Raw genomic sequence first — 19,199 nt, forward strand, 5'->3', positions numbered from 1 at the left:
GGGGGCCCAGGTTCGATCCCTGGTCAGGGAACTAGATCCCACATGTCACAACTAAGAGTCCGCATGCCAGAACTAAGAAGCCCAAACACCGCAACGAAGATCCTGCGTGCCACAACTAAGACCCGGCACAGCCAAAATAAATAAATAAATAAATAAATAAATAAATGTTAAAACAAACAACAACAAAACTTCTTAAAATACAGAAGAAAAAGACTAATAACCCTATAGAAAACTGGTTATAATGGGGCATGTCACAGAGAAAGACATACAAATTGCTGTTAACCATATGAAAATTGTTCAGTATTGCTCATAATTTTAGAAATATTGAAATTAAAACTGCATGGAGATACCACATCTTACCCACGAGACTGCATAAATCTAAAAGTTTGATAACGTACTCTGTTGGTCAGTCTATGAGGAAACAGGCATTCTAATATGTTGAGTATGGAAATGTAAAATGGTACAACCTCCACGATGGAGACTTTGGCAGTATCTAGCTAGCACAGTTATCAATGCCTTTTGATTAAGCAATTCCATTTTTAGAAATCTATCCCAAAGATACTCTAGTAAAAATATGAAAAGTATCAACTATTATATGCAGCATTATTTGTAATAACTACAGACTGGAAACAACTCAACTGTCAGTAATATGGTATCTCCACACAGTGGAGTACTACACAGCTGTGAAAAGCAGTGAGGAAGATGCTGCTGTGGAATGATCTCCAGGAAATACTTTAAAGTGAATAAAGCAAGGTGTAGGACATGTGAATAGTGTGCTATTGTTTATATTAAAAAGGAGATATAAATTATATGTGTTTCTAATAGAAAAATGATGGAAAAATAAGTGGTATGATTAGTGATTACCTTTAGGTAGAGAGGAGAAATAATGCAGAAAAGATAGGGGTAGAAGATAAACTTCTTTGAATATACCTTGTTTTGCAGAGTTGATTTTAGAACCTTGTAAATATTTTACATAATTATAAAATTAAGATTAAAAAAAGGTAATTCCTAAAATAAAAAACAAATGAATTCTCATTATTTTCACAACAGTTTTTTTTTACAGAAATAATTGGCTAAATACAACAGCTATATAAATGAGTTAATACCTCTACTACTAAACGTCACAAATTTCATAACCAGTTTTCTTTCTTAAGACTAAGTCTCCCTCTAGTGGAGATTAGTTTTACAACCAGTCCCCTACCCCCTACACTACAAAGGAAGAAATCTTTTGCCCATTGTCTCCTGCCACCAAATCCTTAAATTACATAAGTGTAGAGTCATGAGGAGGAGGATGTGGTGGAAGATATTGAGCAATGGGATAGCAAAGAGTCAGTGACAGAGTCAAGTTTTAAAAAGAAGTGGGGGGGAGGAGAGACTCTAAGAGCCAAGAAAATTTGGTTATTCAACCCAGAATGAGGAAGGAACTCCAACTTCCTGTTGTTGGAGGATTGCCACCACCTCTGCGCAGAAAGATTTGATTAATATGTCAGTGTCGCTGTGTACTCAGGGAAATAGCTCCCCCTAAGGCATTGCTTTAGGGAGAAACCTGGGTGAGAAATAGTGGTGAGTAGATGAAGAGTGATTCTCTTGAGCCAGATAAAGAGTGATGGGAGTCAATTCCAGGCATCTCTCCCATGCCTCAGGACTCTCCCAGAGTCCCACTGACCCTTGAGGTCAGATGCATGAAAGCTTTGCCTCCTTGGAAACTGATCATGGGGAAAGGTACTGGCACGGTCTCTTCAGTTCCTGGTAGGGAGAGGAGAGTCAGAGACTGGCCCACATTAGTGGTTGCATAAGGCTGAGGGAGGGACCTGAGGGTGATGGCAACTTGCTACAGGATTTCTTTCAGGGACGAGGAAAATTTTCTAAGGTTGTGGTGATATTTGCACAACTCTGTGAATATACTAAAAGTCAATGAAGTGTGCGCTTGAAATGAGTGAATTGTATGGTCTATAAATTATATCTCAATAAATCTGTTACTAAATAAATAAATAAGTAAATGTCCCCCCCTACCCCCGCCAGATCTAACTCCTTAATTCAGTTCTGGGGGCCTGCTCTTCTACATATCTAGCCTAAGAATACTGTCCAGGAAATTACTCATTTGAATGACTATTTCAGCCAATTCCCACACCTTTCTTTGTTCTGCCTTCACTTCCTCCCTTTAAAAGGTGAATTGAAATCCTAGATGGAAAAAATTGTCCTAACTAGGTGTGGTGACACTTCCTGTGGGCAAAATATAAGAAACATGTTGCTAAAGGCCAAAGTTCCTAATATAACAAGAAGTAATGTGAACGTCATACAATGAAATATTATCAGCCTTAAAAAAGCATGAAATTCTGACATGCTACAACATTTGGATGAACCTTGAAGACATTATGCTAAATGAAATAAGCCTGTTACAAAAAGACAAATACTGAATGATTTATTTATATGAGGTACCTGTACTTAGAGTGATCAAACATCATAGAGGCAGAAAGTAGAATTCTACTGGGGGTGGGGGGGGAGATGGGGAGTTATTGTTTAATAGGTACAGAGTTTCAGTTTTGCAAGATGAAAAAAATTCTGGAAATAGATAAGGGTGTTGGTCATACAACAATATGAATGTACTTAATATGACTGAACTGTACACTTAAAAAGGGTTAAGATGGTAAATTTTATATGTATTTTACCACAATAAGAAAAAAAAATTTGTTGTGTAATGTGAACTTCACTGAAGACTGCCAAGTAATGAAAATAGGTACCGATGAATGATGCTAGGATAAGATCTCATGTCTCATTTTAACAAGTACCAAGAGGAACACCAGAGCTCTCCAGAGTTCTGTGTCCCTCCTTGTTACATACATAAATCACTCAATCATCATTCATACCTCTTCTCTGAGAACATATTGCCTCAGACCACTCCCAAATTTTACCCTCTCCCTCTTTGTTTGTCAGAAATAAGGCACAGTCAGTAATTTCCTAAAAAGTCTAGATCAGAGTTTTTATTCTCACAATTATCAAAATTTTTTGAGCAATTAAAGTAAAGCCAAAGTTTTTAAACTTATTTTTGCAATAGCCCCTTGTAAAATGAGAATAATATTAGTACATTTTATATATGAGAAAACTAAAACATAGGAAGGTTAAATAATTTGTCCAAGATGCACAGCCAGTAAGTTGCAGAACCAGTTTTCAAACTCCCAAACTGACCTGTTCCTGAAAGTCCAGACCCTAAAATCTGAAATCTCGGGCCCTCATTTAATCTGATTGGATAAGTGAAACAAAACAAGTTTCTCCTGTGGGAAGTCTCAGATGTTTAACTTCCAGGCGTACATTAAAACTCTTCTATAGTGGAAAGGGGATATAATATACACCATTTCCTCAACTTATTTGACCACTGGACTAATTTTTCATGGAGCATCTCAAGGAATTTTCTTAGCTGAAATTTTGCAAAACTTTACATGTAATACAGAATATTGCTTTTGTCTTTTTCCACTACTTTAAGAGAATATTTGAATTACTTTCTCTCATTTGGAAAAATTTTTTAATTGAGATATTGAGAAACTTAATGATTTGCCTAAGGCCATAACCAGTTAATACTGGAGCTGTAATTAGACTCTAGGTCTGGCCATAATTTCAGGGATTTTTTTTTTTAATTATAGAAGGAATATATTCACATTGTAGAAAATCAAACAAATCAAACAGAGATATGCGAAGACTCCCCCTCCGCCACCCCCCAGTATTCCAACCTCATCTTCCTTGGGGAAAAAACTATTCTAGTTAAAGTAGATTTGGCTGCAAGTGACAGAAAATTTAAAATAAGTAGCTTAAAAATATAAAGAGGTTTATTTTGCTCCCATGAAAATGTCCAGAGGTATGCAGTCCTGGGTTGTTAGGGGAGCTCTGCCGCTTGAGGACCTCAGGGTCTTAGATTCCTTCCAGCTCCATCCCAAGGGTGGAACCCTGATTCTCATAATCCAAGATGGCAGTAGTTCCAAAGGACACGCAGCAGCCGTCTTTTATTTATTTATTTATTTGTTTTGCGGTACGCGGGCCTCTCACTGTTGTGGCCTCTCCCGTTGCTGAGAACACAGGCTCCGGACGCGCAGGCTCAGCGGTCATGAGCTCACCCGGATCAGGGCACGAATACGTGTCCCCTGCATCGGCAGGCGGACTCTCAACCACTGCGCCACTAGGGAAGCCCAGCAGCTGTCTTTTAAGGAATGATACTTGAAGCTGTCACACAAAGATATTTCCATTTTCATCTCATTGGCCTGAACTTAGTCACTGACCATAGCTCGCTGCAAATATAGCAGACTAGGAAAAATACAGTTTTTATTCTGAGAGGTTATACGCCCAACTAAAAATTACATTACTAGAAGTGGGAGAAATTATGTCAGGGAACTGTTTCTGAAACTAAATAATCGTCAGCACTTGTTATGCATCCTTTCAGACTGTTTTCTTGTACTATACACATTACTCTGCAACTGGCCTTTTTCATTTAATGTATCACTGAGGTATCAGAGTCCTCAGCTAAAAGAAATACAAATCAACTCCGGCTAATTCAGCGGAAAAATAACTTATTAAAGGACATTGGGTAGTTCATACGATTTCTAGGGAGATAGATAGAGAATTAGACTTGGATTTTAAGTTATTCCTGTTAGTCCTGACGAATTAGTACCCTGAGCTGCCACTGCCACTGGGCACGAACACTGCGGCTTGCATATCTGACTTACTCTGCCCTCTGCCCTGGCTCCATGGGCATACGACCTATGCAGTCCCATAGGGCCCTGCACTGAGAAAGGCTGTGACCTCGGTTTGTCTGTTGTTCCTGTCTTGAAATTCTTAATAATTTTTGAACAAGCGGCCCCACATTTTTATTTTGCACTGGCTCTTACAAATCATGTAGCCAGTCCTACGTTCTGGACATTGGGTGCTACTATTTGAGTCACTATGATGACTACCGCCTCTAGAAACTGGCTGAAGCTGCCCCTGTTGCCATACCCCTCACCAGGCTTCATTCACTGCCTTCCCTGCTTCTTCCCCTCACCTGTTTCCAATTCAAGATGTGGGACTGGTGGTCTAATCTGCAGATTTTCTAGCTGTAACGGAGGCTAGAAAAGTGAATAGCTGGCATTTTATGGTGGGAGGAAAGCTGTATCTTACAAGGCAGAGGCAGCGGTGGTTGCGTGGGGATCCCCCAAACATAGGAAGTAGGTTCAGCGGCTCAATAGTCAAAAGGAATCAATAAAATAGAACCACAAAGTATATATAAATTTATCTCATTTTCTTAAACAGTTGCCTAATATTCCATAGTGGAGACATTTATTCAGTCATTCCCCTGTTAATGGGCATTCAAGATATTTCCACTTTTTGCTACCATAATATTGTAATAAACATCTTTATACATTTGGCTTTCTATACTGATGGTTTTATTTCAGTAGGCTAGATTCTTAAAAGTAGAGTTGCTGGACAAAAGTGAACATGTATTCTTATTTTTAGTATATATTGCCAGGTTACTTTTTAAAAAACACAGTAATTTATATTCCCACCAGCAAGATACAAAAGTGCTGTTTTCTCCCATCCTTTTAGTCCCTGAATATTATTACTCTTTTTCTTTTTATCAATCTGATGAGTGAAAATGATATATTATTCTTTTAATTTTTGGTTTTTTGACTACCAGCACCTTTTCATATGTTTATTGGCTACACTGAATTTCTTTTTTATGAATTGCCTATTCATATCCTTTACTCACTTTTCTATTAGTTTGTTTCTTTTTCTTATCAATTTGTAGGCACTCTTTGTGTGTTAGAGATACACTTTTTCAGTCATATGTGTTGGAATTATTTCTCAGAGCATGTTTCTAGTTTTTTTTTGTTTTTTTTTTTACTTTATTTAGAGTGGCTTTTGTTTTAATTTCCTTTAAAAGATAGTTAAGTATGTCTTTTCCTGTATGGCTTCTCCATTTGTTTGATTATTCTTGCTTAAGAAGTTTTCATTGTACATTTATGTGTTGATTGGTTATAATAAGCACGTATTTCTTTTGTAATAAAAATATTTTTTAAAAAAGGAAAAGAAGTTTAAAACCTTGAAAGAGTAGCCTGAAGACTTTTATTCTTAGGTCCAATTCTATTACCAACTAGATATGGCCTTGGACAAGTCACCAAGTTGCTATTTCATTGTCTTAATTTTACAAATTAAAGGTAATAGCATCTACCCTGCCACTTCACAGGATTGTTGTAAAGATAAATCAGATTTTTTAAAAGTATAAATATGGGTTATAAAAATATAAGGTATTATTATTATTATATGTTTTCCCTCTTTACTTGAAAGGTAATGTGATGAGTAAAGAAATCACTAGATTAGGAAGTCATGTTCCATCTTACGCCAATTACTAACCAGTATGCCTTTGCGCAACTTGTTTAGCTTCTATGGGATTCAGTTTCCTCATCCTTAAAATGAAAGTGTTGGTCTCTAAGTTTCTTTCCAGCTTTAAGGATCTAAAGATATTGTAGCGAAATCCCTAACAGTAAAGTTATGTAATTTTTTGGTATTAAAGGATATTCTTAGTATTAAGTGTTTAAATATGTATCTTGAAGATACATAAATGGAGAATGGATTGGAGGATGACAACTATGGATGCACTGAAACTGATTAGGAGCCTTCTGCAGTTGTTGAGGTGAGGGGTGATGGTAGACTGAACCAGGGTGAGAGCAAAGGAAAATGTAGAACAAGTGAGCTAGCCTTAAAAGTCTCAGTTGATCATTTGGCCCATCTTGGGTGTTTGTTAAGTCACAGCACGCACTCAAATGATGGACAGATGTAGGTCCAAAACCAAAATTAATCTTCCTATTTCCCATTCCGATTCATATTTGTTCTCCAGTTTTACGTCTTAAGACTAAGACTCTTTCTAGTGCAGACCAATATTTTGACATAAGTAGTGGCTCACAATTTACTCATTACATTCAGATATGCATGGGGAAAAATGTAGCATATTTTATAATTGATCTAACCTGTTCTTAAGCCTCTATCCTACAAGATGTGGAGAAATGGGGGGAAATTTAACTGCCCAGTTAAAGATCTCTAAGTTTTTTCTTGTTTAAGTTGTGGTGGTGATTGTGTTTCCAAAGATGACAATATGTCCCACCCCATAAGCTGTTTTGAAATGTGACCTGGACAATTACCCTTCAAGAAGCAGAGTCTATTTCCGCTCTCTACGAATCTGGGAACTGCTGATATGTAAGTTCCAGGGTGGAGACTTAACAGATCTGTAGCTTCTGCCTGCCTTGGTTGGGAACATTCCCTCTTGCTAGTCCGTGCCATGTAAGAAGACCAGTTACTTTGTCAGAGATAAAGGCCATGTGGAGAAAGCCCTAAGGCTATCTTGATCATTCTAGTTCCAGCCAAATTCCCATCTGAGCCCCTGCCAACCTACAGAACCATAGAAATAATAAATTGTTATTTTAAGGCACTAAATTTTGAGGTGGTTATACAGAAATAGATAACAAAACAAGGTATTTGGGGGTTAACTCAGTCCCTATAGGAAGATGCTTGGTCTTTCATCATTCCTCTTAATTTCTCAACAGGGTTGCAGCTAGATATTCCATACCATATGCTCTTAAATGTGATGCTGACACTTTCACTGAGGAGTCTGTATTCTCTCCTCTTGAATTTGGGTGGGCCTATGACTAAGGTGGAAGTGATGCAGAGCCAAAAGTGACAGCTTCTGCTCAGTCCTCTTGGGATGCCACATCTTGGAGTCCAGCCACCTTGGATCTGAGGAAGCAGAGAGACCTCATGGAGAGTCCACTTGTAGGTGCTGCTGCTGACAGCCTCAGCTGAGATCCCAGCCGACAGCCAGCGTAACATCCAGACATTTGAATGAGCAGCTCCAGATGATTCCAGCCCCCAGCCGTCAAGTCACCTCTGCCCTCCAAGTCTTCCCAGCTGAAGTCCCAGAGATTTTAAGCAGAAACAAACTGTCCCCAACATACCCTTTCCAAATTCTTGACTCAGGAGTCGTTTGTTACACAGCAGTAGATAACGAGAACACTCTCTTATTCTCCTCAAGGTGGCATCTAGGTGAAGGTGGACCTACCATGACCTAGAGGTAGCAGAAAAGGGAGGCAACCCTGTGGCTGGCAGCTGGCACCTTACTGCTCTCAGATGTGTTGGGCTGGCCTTGTCCCTGGGTGCCATGTGCTAAGCTGCAGCTATTTCTGTTGGGCCTTTTGCAATCCTGACATTAATTGCTCAAGTCCATTGACCCATCCCATTCATTTGCCTCTAGCTGCAAAGTCTCTGCCCAGTAAGCTGTTTTGTCTCATTCCCAGACTTCTACAAAAGACATTTGTTCTAGTCTAGGTGTCTTCCCTTGGAAGGAGATGGGAGTTAAATCTATTCAGAATATATTCCTCTCTCCTCCGCCCCCCACCAGCAACTCCCAGTGTGACTGTATTAGACCAGATGGTGGGTCAAGTTCTCACCTCCTACTCTTAGGAGTTTTTTGTTTGTTTTATTTTGTTTTTTTTAATCCATTCCTCAGGAGTGGGAAGCTCAGAGTCCCTTCCAGCACTAGCCCCACCTTCAGGGTTTCATTAGAATATTTGGGAGTGTTCTGCTAGGGGTGTAGGCAGGAGCAGCTGTGTTTAAGGTATCAAGAAGTTCTGCTGGCACCCCAACCTCAGTTTCCTGCAGTTTCCCCACTGCCTTACCTTGTTGTCAGAAACCAGGCAATTCACCTCTTCCATGGTAGGGCTGGGGCTCACATTCTCTTGTTTGACTTGGACCTCACAGCTGCTCCCTCCAAGGACTCCAAGACAAAGTACACTCATTATAGGCCTGGTCTCAAGTGATGCTCTGATTTAAAAAGGGATTTGTGGACAATCAGTACAAATGACCTGGGTTTGGGTCAAAATCCATCACTAGAATGGGAACTCAGGCATATGTCTTTACAACTTTATTTCCTCATCTGTAACATTTTGATGATTATCTCATAATATTGTTAAAATGATTGACATTGTAAACTACTGTGATACAAAGTAAATGTAAAACAAACGTTAGTCATTATGATTAGAAAGTGTATATTAGCACGTTAAAAACTCCGAAAGCTATTTATCCTAATTTTTTTTTTTTTTTTTTTTTTTTTTTTTTTTTGGTACGCGGGCCTCTCACTGTTGTGGCCTCTCCCGTTGTGGAGCGCAGGCTCAGCGGCCATGGCTCACGGGCCCAGCCGCCCCGCGGCATGTGGGATTTTCCCGGACCGGGACACGAACCCGTGTCCCCTGCATCGGCAGGCGGACTCTCAACCACTGCGCCACCAGGGAAGCCCCCCGAAAGCTATTTAATTAGAGAACTGCTGAACTCTGTTGAACCAGAATTTTCCTGGTTAATACGTCCACAGGAACACTTTTAAATAGCACACCTATAATTGGGATTAGGTGGAGATGGAGGGGCTGGGGAGAACGGGAACACACCGGCTGGAACACGCACATGACTATGAAGTGTTCAAATCTATGGGATCGCCACTCTCCTCGGAGCAGTGACAAGGCCCGGTCATTTCCAGCTCCTGGGGCCGAAGTGGGGACGCCAACAGGAGGCTGCCTGCGCTGTGCTCCACTTCCCTCCCACCGATGTGTGGCCGGTATCGTGTCACGTTGCTCCCATTGTCGGGAACCGATCAACACTTCCCAGGTTTCCGGTCCTGACTCAGGCCTGAGTTGCGGGAAGGGTCCCCGCCACGGTTGCACTGGGAGGAGCGCGGGCGGGGCTGCCCGCGGGCGTGACGGCGGACAGGGGGCGGGGACGTCCGAGGGCTGCGGCCAATCGGCCTTCTCAGACTTCCGGGAAACCCTGGCGCGCCTTTTCTCTAGGCCTCAGATTTCCGGCCTTGAAATAGGTTTCTCGGGTTGTACAGTTAAGCCGAAGGTGGCCTTTGTGTAGGGTTCGTGCCCCGGAGACGGTCTCTCAGGAACCCGGATTTCAGGTGTGTCTGGGGACCCCTGGGCGTCTCGGTTGACTCGCGCGCTGCCCAGCTGTTGGCCCTCGGAGTCTGCGGAAAACGAGGAAGGAGGGGTTAGGTGCAGCCTGGACGCCCCCAGGAGTAAGCAGGCGAAATCACGCGACGAATTAATTTTTGGAGATATTCGCGTTTTTTATTGTTTAGTTAATGTGTCCATATCTTCTTTGTCTTTTTAATGAAAACTTATAATCTCGTCTTTGCCTAACTAGATTACTCTTTTCTCATATTACGTCTTTTTTTTTTTTACCATGTTTGAATTCGTCTGCCCACTCCAGAAAAATGTCCACTGACATTTTCACTTAAAGTTAGGTCACATACACTTCTCGTTTCTATTTAGTCTTAATGGTATTTTTTTCATCTTAAAAACATTTGATAGTTTTTGAATAGGTGATATATAAAAGTAATAAAAATAAATCCACACACTAAGAAAGTTAATACAGAGAACAAGCAGGTGGTTGCCAGAGGGGAGGGGTGGGAGAGGAGAGAAATAGGGGAGGGGTGGGAGAGGAGAGAAATAGGTGAGGGAAGTTAAGTGGTGCAAACTTCCAGTTACAAAGTAAATGAGTTAGGAGTACGAAATATACAGTGTGGGGAATATAGTCAATAATAATGTAATATCTTTGTATGGTGATAGATGGTAATCATTTTGAAATGTATAGAAATATCAAATCACTATGCTGTGCATCAGGAACTAACATAGTTTTGTATAGATCAAATATACCTCAAAAACAAACGAACATACTAATAGAAAAAGAGATCAGATTTATGGTTACCAGAGGCAAGGTCTGGGGAGAAGCAGATTGGATGAAGGTGGTCAAAAGGTACAAACTTCCAGTTATAAGTTAACTAAGTACTAGGGACATAATGTACAATATGATAAATGTAATTAACACTGCTGTATGTTATATATCAAACTTATTTAAGAGAGTAAATTCTAAGAGTTCTCATCACAAGGGAAAAAATTTTTTTAATGTTATCTTATTTTGTGTCTATATGAGGTAATGGATGTTCACTAAACTAATTACGGTAATCATTTCGTGATGTATATAAGTCAAATCATTATGTTGTACACCTTAAACTTACACTGTGCTGTATGTCAATTATATCTCAATAAAACTGGAAGGGGAGAAAAATCATTAAAACAACAAACAAATGAAGACTGGCTTTGAAAATTCCCTGAGCAGACAAAACCAGTTTAGTCATACAGCAAAGCTTAATTTAGCTTATTTTGCAAAGCAAGGGAGACTAATTTGACCTTGGTCACTTCTTGCTCATGCCTCTGGAAATCATAGGTACAACTTAAACTCTTCGCCAAAATTGATATGAGGTAACCACTAACCAATTCCCTATCACTTAAGAAAATTCTAATATTGTAACCAATCACTGTGAATAATAAGCAGTCACTGCCTCCTCACGAATACAAGCTGCTTTGTAACAATACAGTTGGCCCTTCCTATTCCTGGCTTCCACATTCTTGGGCTCAACCAACCAAGAATCAAAAATATTTGGAAAAAAAATTTCAGAAAGTTCTAAAAAGCAAAACTAGAATTTCTCGCAAGCCAGCAACTATTTACATGGAATTTATATTGTATTTACAGCTATTTACATAGCATTTACATTGTATTAGTTATCATAAGTAATCTAGAGATTAATTAAAGTAAATGGGAGGACCTTAGTAGGTTAGAGGCAAATACTACACCATTTTATATAAGGGACTTCAGTGTTCAAGGATTTTGGTGTATGAGTAGAGGTCGTGGAACCAATCCCCCAGAGATATGGAGGGACGACTCTATAGCCCTGAGTTTTCCTCCACGTTTGGAGTGAGTGCGCCTGGTTTGTGAACTTTCTTTTTGTTGTGTGCACAATAAACTTTTACTACTTCAGTGATTCATTGGTTTTACTTCTGCTGTTTCTGAACTTTTGACAAAGTATTGGGTTGGCCAAAAATTTTTATTTTCACCAAGAACTTTATTGATCAATGTATACACCATTTTGTTCCACTACCTTCTGCCATTTTCCAGGCAACTTCATAATTCCATCCTCCCAAAATTTTTTATCTTTTTGAGCAAAGAACTGTTCCAAGTGCCTTTTACAGTCTTCCAGGGAATTGAAATTTTTTCTGTTAAAAGAATTTTTTTTTTTATTTTTGTGGTACGCGGGCCTCTCACTGTTGTGGCCTCTCCCATTGCGGAGCACAGGCTCCGGACGCGCAGGCTCAGTGGCCATGGCTCACGGGCTCAGTGGCCATGGCTCACGGGCCCAGTGGGATCTTCCCAGATTGGGGCACAAACCCGTGTCTCCTCCATCGGCAGGCGGACTCTCAACCACTGCACCACCAGGGAAGCCCTATTAAAAGAATTTTGTAAGGACTGAAATAAATGGACATCCAAAGGTGCAGTGTCTGGTGAATATGGCGCATGAATCAGAACTTCCCAGCCAAGCTGTAACAGTTTTTCCTGGTCCTCAAAGAAACATGTGGTCTTAATTTATGACAAACGAGGCAAGAACAATGGAGAAAAAACAGCCTCTTTAATAAGTGGTGCTGGGAAAACTGGACAGCTACATGTAAAAGAATGAAATTAGAACACTACCTAACACAAAAATAAACTCCAAATGGATTAAAGACCTAAATGTAAAACCAGACACTGTAAAGCTCTTAGAGGGAAACTAGGAAGAACACTCTATGACATAAATCACAGCAAGATCTTTTTGACCAGCCTCCTAGAGTAGTGAAAATAAAAACAAAAATGGGACCTAATGAAACTTAAAAGCTTTTGCACAGCAAAGGAAACTATAAACAAGACAAGAAGACAACCCTCAGAATGGGAGAAAATATTTGCAAATGAAACAACAGACAAAGGATTAATCTCCAAAATATACAAACAGCTCATGGAGCTCAATATCAGAAAAACAAACAGCCCAATTAAAAAATGGACGAAAGACCTAAATAGACATTTCACCAAAGAAGACATACAGATGCCAAGAGGCACATGAAAAGATGCTCAACATCACTAGTTATTAGAGAAATGCAACTCGAAACTCCAATGAGGTATCACCTCACACCAATCAAAATGGCCATTATCAAAAAAAATCTAGAAACAATAAATGCTGGAAAGGGTGTGATGAAAAGGGAACCCTCCTGCACTGTAAATTGATACAACCACTATGGAGAACAGTATGGTGGTTCCTTAAAAAACTAAAAATAGAACTACCATACGACCCAGCAATCCCACTACTGGGCATACACCCTGAGAAAACCAGAATTCAAAAAGAGTCATGTACCACAATGTTCATTGCAGCTCTATTTACAATAGCCAGGACATGGAAGCAACCTAAATGTCCATCGACAGATGAATGGATAAAGATGTGACACATATATACAATGGAATGTTACTCAGCCATAAAAAGAAACGAAGTTGAGTTATTTGTAGTGAGGTGGATAGACCTAGAGTCTGTCATACAGAGTGAAGTAAGTCAGAAAGAGAGAAACAAATACCGTATGCTAACACATATATATGGAAGGTAAAAAAGAAAAAAAGTGGTACTGATGAACCTAGTGGTGGGGCAGGAATAAAGACGTAGACATGGAGAATGGACTTGAGGACATGGGGGGCGGGGGAGGGGGAAGCTGGGGCGAAGTGAGAGTAGCATCGACATATACACTACCAAATGTAAAAATAGATAGCTAGTGGGAGGCAGCAGCATAGCACAGGGAGATCAGCTCGGTGCTTTGCGATGACCTAGAGAGGTGGGATAGGGAGGGTGGGAGGGAGGCTCAAGAGGGAGGGGAATGGGGATATATGTATGAATATGGCTGATTCACTTTGTTGTACAACAGAAACTAACACAGTATTGTGAAGCAATTATACTCCGATAAAGATTATTAAAAAAAAAAAAGAAAAAGAAAAAGACCTGGTGGTGCAGTGGTTGAGAGTCCGCTTGCGGATGCAGTGGATGAGGGTTCGTGTCCCGGCCCGGGAAGATCCCACATGCCGCGGAGCGGCTGAGCTTGCGCGTCCGGAGCCTGTGCTCCGCAGCGGGAGAGGTCGCAACAGTGAGAGGCCCGCGTACCGCAAAAAAAAAAAAAAAACTTATCATATATTTTATCTTGTTATCATTTGCCTCACCCACTAGAATGTAAACTACATGTGGGCAGGGATTTGGTTCAGTCTGTTTTTGTAGTTAATGAATCCCTGGAGGTTAGAACAGTACCTGGAACTTAGTAGGTACTCTATAAATATTTGTTTAATAAAATGTATGATGGCATTGTTTGTCATATCTTGGAGTGGGTAACAACCTAGCATCTATCGTGGGGGAAAGAAAAGTAAAATGGGTGGGTGCCCACTATGAAATTATTTACAGCAGTCAGAAGCAAAGGAGTAAATGTACACACAGAAACTTGGGTAGAACCCAAAGTCACAATGCTGAGTGAAGAACATACACAAAATTAGGAAACAATTACACACAAAACAACTACACAGTCTACAAGGATACATACAAATTCAAAATACATATCAAACACATTAGAGAGGGGGTGAAAGTAGGAAATAGGGATAAAAGAAAGTAATAAATTAAGACAAAAATAAATAAAGCAAGAGAAGAGTCTTGCACCCATCCATGTGGATCGAGGGCAATGAATTGAGATTAACACTGTACCTGAGGTCCATCCCCAAATTATTGAATGTTGTGAATACATATTTTAGTTTCATACAAAAATTTTAATAAGAAACTTAAAAATATGTATTTGTATGAATATCCAGAACAGACTTCAAATACATGTTTATTTTTTTCTGAGAAATATTAAAACAAATGTTAACAGCTGTATTAGGGCGTAACTGACATACAGTAAATTGGACATATTCAAAATGTACAGGTTAAGTTTTGGCAAGTGTATCACTCTATGAAATCATCCTCACAATGGGGAGCCAACTTGCCCATTAGGCACGGTAGGCATACACTACAAAAATATTTCAACTTATTTTAAATCCAAAATGCCTTAATTTTATTAAAAAATCATTTAAATTCAAAATGAAATTTTACAAATGATTTTATATAATATTAATACCTTCATCTTTATACCAATGCAGCTGTAAAATATATTAATAAATTATATATTTAAGTCATATTATATATAATGGTATATTATATTCAGTTATATATTATGTTATATATAAATGAACTATATTAATACATATAAATTTTAAATTAAAGAAAAGATTTTTAACATTTAAACATTTTTTATGAAGAGTCCCAGGAAGGTCAAAGTGTCTAGGGCCAATGAAAGTCATCATGCAGCCCTGTCACAATTAAGATAGTGAACATATCCATTGTCCCCCCAATTTTCCCTTTCTAATCCTTATTGCCTGCCATTCTCCTTCCACTTACCAAGCAATCACTGATCTGCTTTTTGTCATTATAGTTTTCATTTTCTACAATTTTATATAAGTGGAGTCATATAACACTCTTTTTGACTGGGCTTCTTTCACCCAGCATAATAGTAATTATATATATATATATATTTTTTTTTTTTTTTGCTGAGCAGCATTCCATTGTATGGATGTAACCATAATTTATCTTCACCTGTTGGGTGACGTTTGGGTTGTTTCCAGCTTTGGTCTGTTACAAATAAAGCTACTATGAGTATTCGTGTACAAGTCTTTCTATGAGCATACACTTAATTTTCTCTTGGAAGTACCTAGGATTAGAATGGCTGAGTCTATAGTAGTAGTTTAACTTTCAAAGAAACTGTTAAACTGTTTTCCAAAGTGGATGTAACATTTTACATCCCCCCACCCCCCATCAGTGTATGAGTGTTCCAGTTCTTCCACATCCTGGGCACCTGGTATGATAGGCATTCTAATACATGTGTATGATATCTCGTGTTTTAATTTTGCATTTCCCTAATGATTAATGATGTAGAACATCTTTAGATATGATTATTTGCTATCCGCCTATCTTCCTTGGAGAAGTGTCTGTGCAAACTGCCGTGTGTGTGTGTGTGTGTGTGTGTGTGTGTGTGAAAATAACTTAATTAAAAGAAAATATACATTGTTTTCACCTGATTCAGAACCAAGGGCTTAGGGCCTTAGGATTCCCTGTGGGGAAAGACTCAGAGGAGGGAGGGAGAAAGAATCTCCATGACTGGGAACTTAGAACTGAATGCATGGGGACAGCTTAAATCGAACGAAGAAATAGGCACGTTTGTTGGGGGCAGAGAGCAGAGCGACTTGTAATACTAGCTCTGGAACTATGTTCCATTCATTAATCTGGACTGCAGGGTAAAGATACCCGCCCTTCAGCTTAAAGCGAGATAATGCTAGGCACACAGCTGGGTCTTGATAACAGGTTTGCAAATTCTCTGGAGGAGACAGCCCCCTGCAGACCCAGCTGAAGAAGAAGGAGTCTGAGCAGAGTTTGAATAAGGGACCAGCCTGAGTTTCAGGGCACCGCCCTGAACCAGAACTTGGTTCTGGGGATCCGGATCGGAACTGATGACTTCATTCGAGTGACCAAAAGTGCTTTACGTTTCTGGTGTCAGAAAAGATAAGAGAAAAACTGGAGGACCGCCGCGGGGGTCAGTGCTCAACCAGCGGAGAAAAAAAAAAAAAAAAAGTACGTGCGTTGTTTCCGCCCGGTTTCGAACCGGGGACCTTTCGCGTGTGAGGCGAACGTGATAACCACTACACTACGGAAACAGTCGATAGCCGCTTCTTCAAAAACTAGTCTTGAAATGTAGCAGCTCGTCACTGTGTCCCCGCCGGTGAGAAAAGTGCTGGGGCGGGTCGACCACAGCCTAGGCTCACCCAGAGGCCTGGAAAGTGGCAGGCAAGGCCCGGAGGCGCGCCCGGTATCATGGTTACAGCACCAGGTGAACTCGATGGTGCCTCATCAGGAAACTTCCAGCACAAGTGGAGCTCCAGCCAGTGTCGTTGCTGTTGAAAGCCTGAGTCTGTGGGCCAAAGCTCCAGTCTTCCTCAAGGGCTCGTCGTGCAGTTTTCCGGATCCTGCAGGTCCCGGAGGAACGCTTGGCGGGGAGCCGGAGCACCCTGGGGTAAGGTCACCCTCTGGCACTTAGTGCGTGTCCCGTGTTCCGAGACTGGAGAAAAATGGTGCGGTAACTACAGGTAGGAAGAGACTTAGGTGGCAGACTCGGCCAAGATAAGGAAAACCAGCTCATATGTGAAACAAATATACACCTTAAGTTTGCCCAGTACGTACTTTAGAAAGCAATTGTAATGGAAAAACTGTTTTCTCCTTCCTACGTCTTTCTTCCCTTTACTACTCACACCAGCACTTCACTTCTTGTCACCAAGTGTGTGGAGGTTTTTGCCCCACACCAAGCAATTCTCTGTCTCTGACACCACCTAGGTGTTCCACAGTTTAACTGAATTCTGACACTATCTACTTGGAGATTAGATTAAAGGCTCAGTCGTACAAGAGTGCCCTCACCCCCTTCATACGCCAGTCTCAAGCCCAAGTTATCACCTGAACTTTTTTTTTTTAATTTTATTTTATTTACAGCAGGCTCTTATTATCTATTTTATACATATACATACTAGTATATATGTCAATGCTAATCTCCCAATTCATCACACACACACTGCCCCCCACCCCCCATTTGGTGTCCATACATTTGTTCTCTACATGTGTCTTTATTTCTGCCTTGCATACTGGTTCATCTGTACCATATTTCTAGATTCCACACATATGCATTAATATACGATATTTGTTTTTCTCTTTCTGACTTACTTCACTCTGTATGACAGTCTGTAGGTCCATCCACGTCTCTACAAATGACTCAATTCCATTCCTTTTTATTGCTGAGTAATATTCCATTCTATATATGTACCACATCTTTATCCATTCATCTGTCAATGGGCATTTAGGTTGCTTCCATTACCTGGCTATTGTAAATAGTGCTGCAATGAACATTGGGGTGCATGCGTCTTTTTGAATTATGGTTTTCTCTGGGTATATGCCCAGTAGTGGGTTTGCTGGGTCATATGGTAATTCTATTTCTAGTTTTGTAAGGAACCTCCATACTGTTCTCCATAGTGGCTGTATCAATTTACATTCCCACCAACAGTGCAAGAGGGTTCCCTTTTCTCCACACCCTCTCCAGCATTTGTTATTTGTAGATTTTCTGATGATGCCCATTCTAACTGGTGTGAGGTGATACCTCATTGTAATTTGATTTGCATTTATCTAATAATTGAGCAGCTTTTCATGTGCCTCTTGGCCATCTGTATGTCTTATTTGGACAAATGTCTATTTAGGTCTTCTGCCCATTTTTTGATTGGGTTGTTTGTTTTTTAATATTGAGCTGCATGAGCTGTTTATATATTTTGGAGATTAATCCTTCGTCCATTGCAAATATTTTCTCCCATTTTGAGGGTTGTCTTTTCATCTTGTTTATAGTTTCCTTTGCTGTGCAAAAGCTTTTAAGTTTCATTAGGTCCCACTTGTTTATTTTTATTTTTTCATTTGTTTATTTTTGTTTTTACTCTAGGAGGCTGGTCAAAAAAGATCTTGCTGTGATTTATGTCAAAGAGTGTTCTTCCTATGTTTTCCTCTAAGAGTTTAATAGTGTCCGGTCTTACATTTAGGTCTTTAATCCATTTTATTTTTGTGTATGGTGTTAGGGAATGTTCTAATTTCATTTTTTTTTTTTTTTTTTTGGCAGTACGCGGGCCTCTCACTGCTGTGGCCTCTCCCGTTGCGGAGCACAGGCTCCGGACGTGCAGGCTCAGCGGCCATGGCTCATGGGCGGGCCCAGCCGCTCCGCGGCATGTGGGATCTTCCCAGACCGGGGCACGAACCCGTGTCCCCTGCATCGGCAGGCGGACTCTCAACCACTGCGCCACCAGGGAAGCCCTCTAATTTCATTTTTTACATGTAGCTGTCCAGTGTTCCCAGCACCACTTATTGAAGAGACTGTCTTTTCTCGATTGTATATCCTTGCCTCCTTTGTCATAGCTTAGTTGACCATAAGTGTGTGGGTTTATCTCTGGGCTTTCTATCCTGTTCCATTGATCTATATTTCTGTTTTTGTGCCAGTACCATATTGTCTTGATCACTGTAGCATTGTAGTATAGTCTGAAGTCAGGGAGTCTGATTTCTCCAGCTCCATTTTTTTTCCCCTCAAGATTGCTTTGATTATTCGGGGTCTTTTTTGTCTCTGTACAAATTTTAAGACTTTTTG

At 40.1% G+C, this 19,199-nt stretch overlaps 1 protein-coding gene and 1 non-coding gene across 2 annotated transcripts in view; both read right to left on the reverse strand.

The window, feature by feature from the left end:
• CFAP126 (cilia and flagella associated protein 126) overlaps positions 1 to 10,290 on the reverse strand; it is a 29,839-nt gene extending 19,549 nt beyond the window's left edge. Inside the window, exons 1-3 of the mRNA XM_032653294.1 lie at positions 10,245 to 10,290; positions 9,865 to 10,027; positions 9,514 to 9,635 (exon numbers count right to left, since the gene is read on the reverse strand). Coding sequence (XP_032509185.1) covers positions 9,514 to 9,635; positions 9,865 to 10,027; positions 10,245 to 10,290 — 331 coding nt within the window. The remainder of the gene's footprint in view (positions 1 to 9,513; positions 9,636 to 9,864; positions 10,028 to 10,244) is intronic.
• Positions 10,291 to 16,619: 6,329 nt separating this feature from the next.
• Positions 16,620 to 16,692, reverse strand: TRNAV-CAC. The gene has a single exon. It is a non-coding gene; the product is annotated as a tRNA-Val (tRNA).
• Positions 16,693 to 19,199: the final 2,507 nt, after the last annotated feature.

Source organism: Phocoena sinus, chromosome 1 (assembly GCF_008692025.1).
Source record: "Phocoena sinus isolate mPhoSin1 chromosome 1, mPhoSin1.pri, whole genome shotgun sequence".
Taxonomy (NCBI): Eukaryota; Metazoa; Chordata; class Mammalia; order Artiodactyla; family Phocoenidae; genus Phocoena; species Phocoena sinus.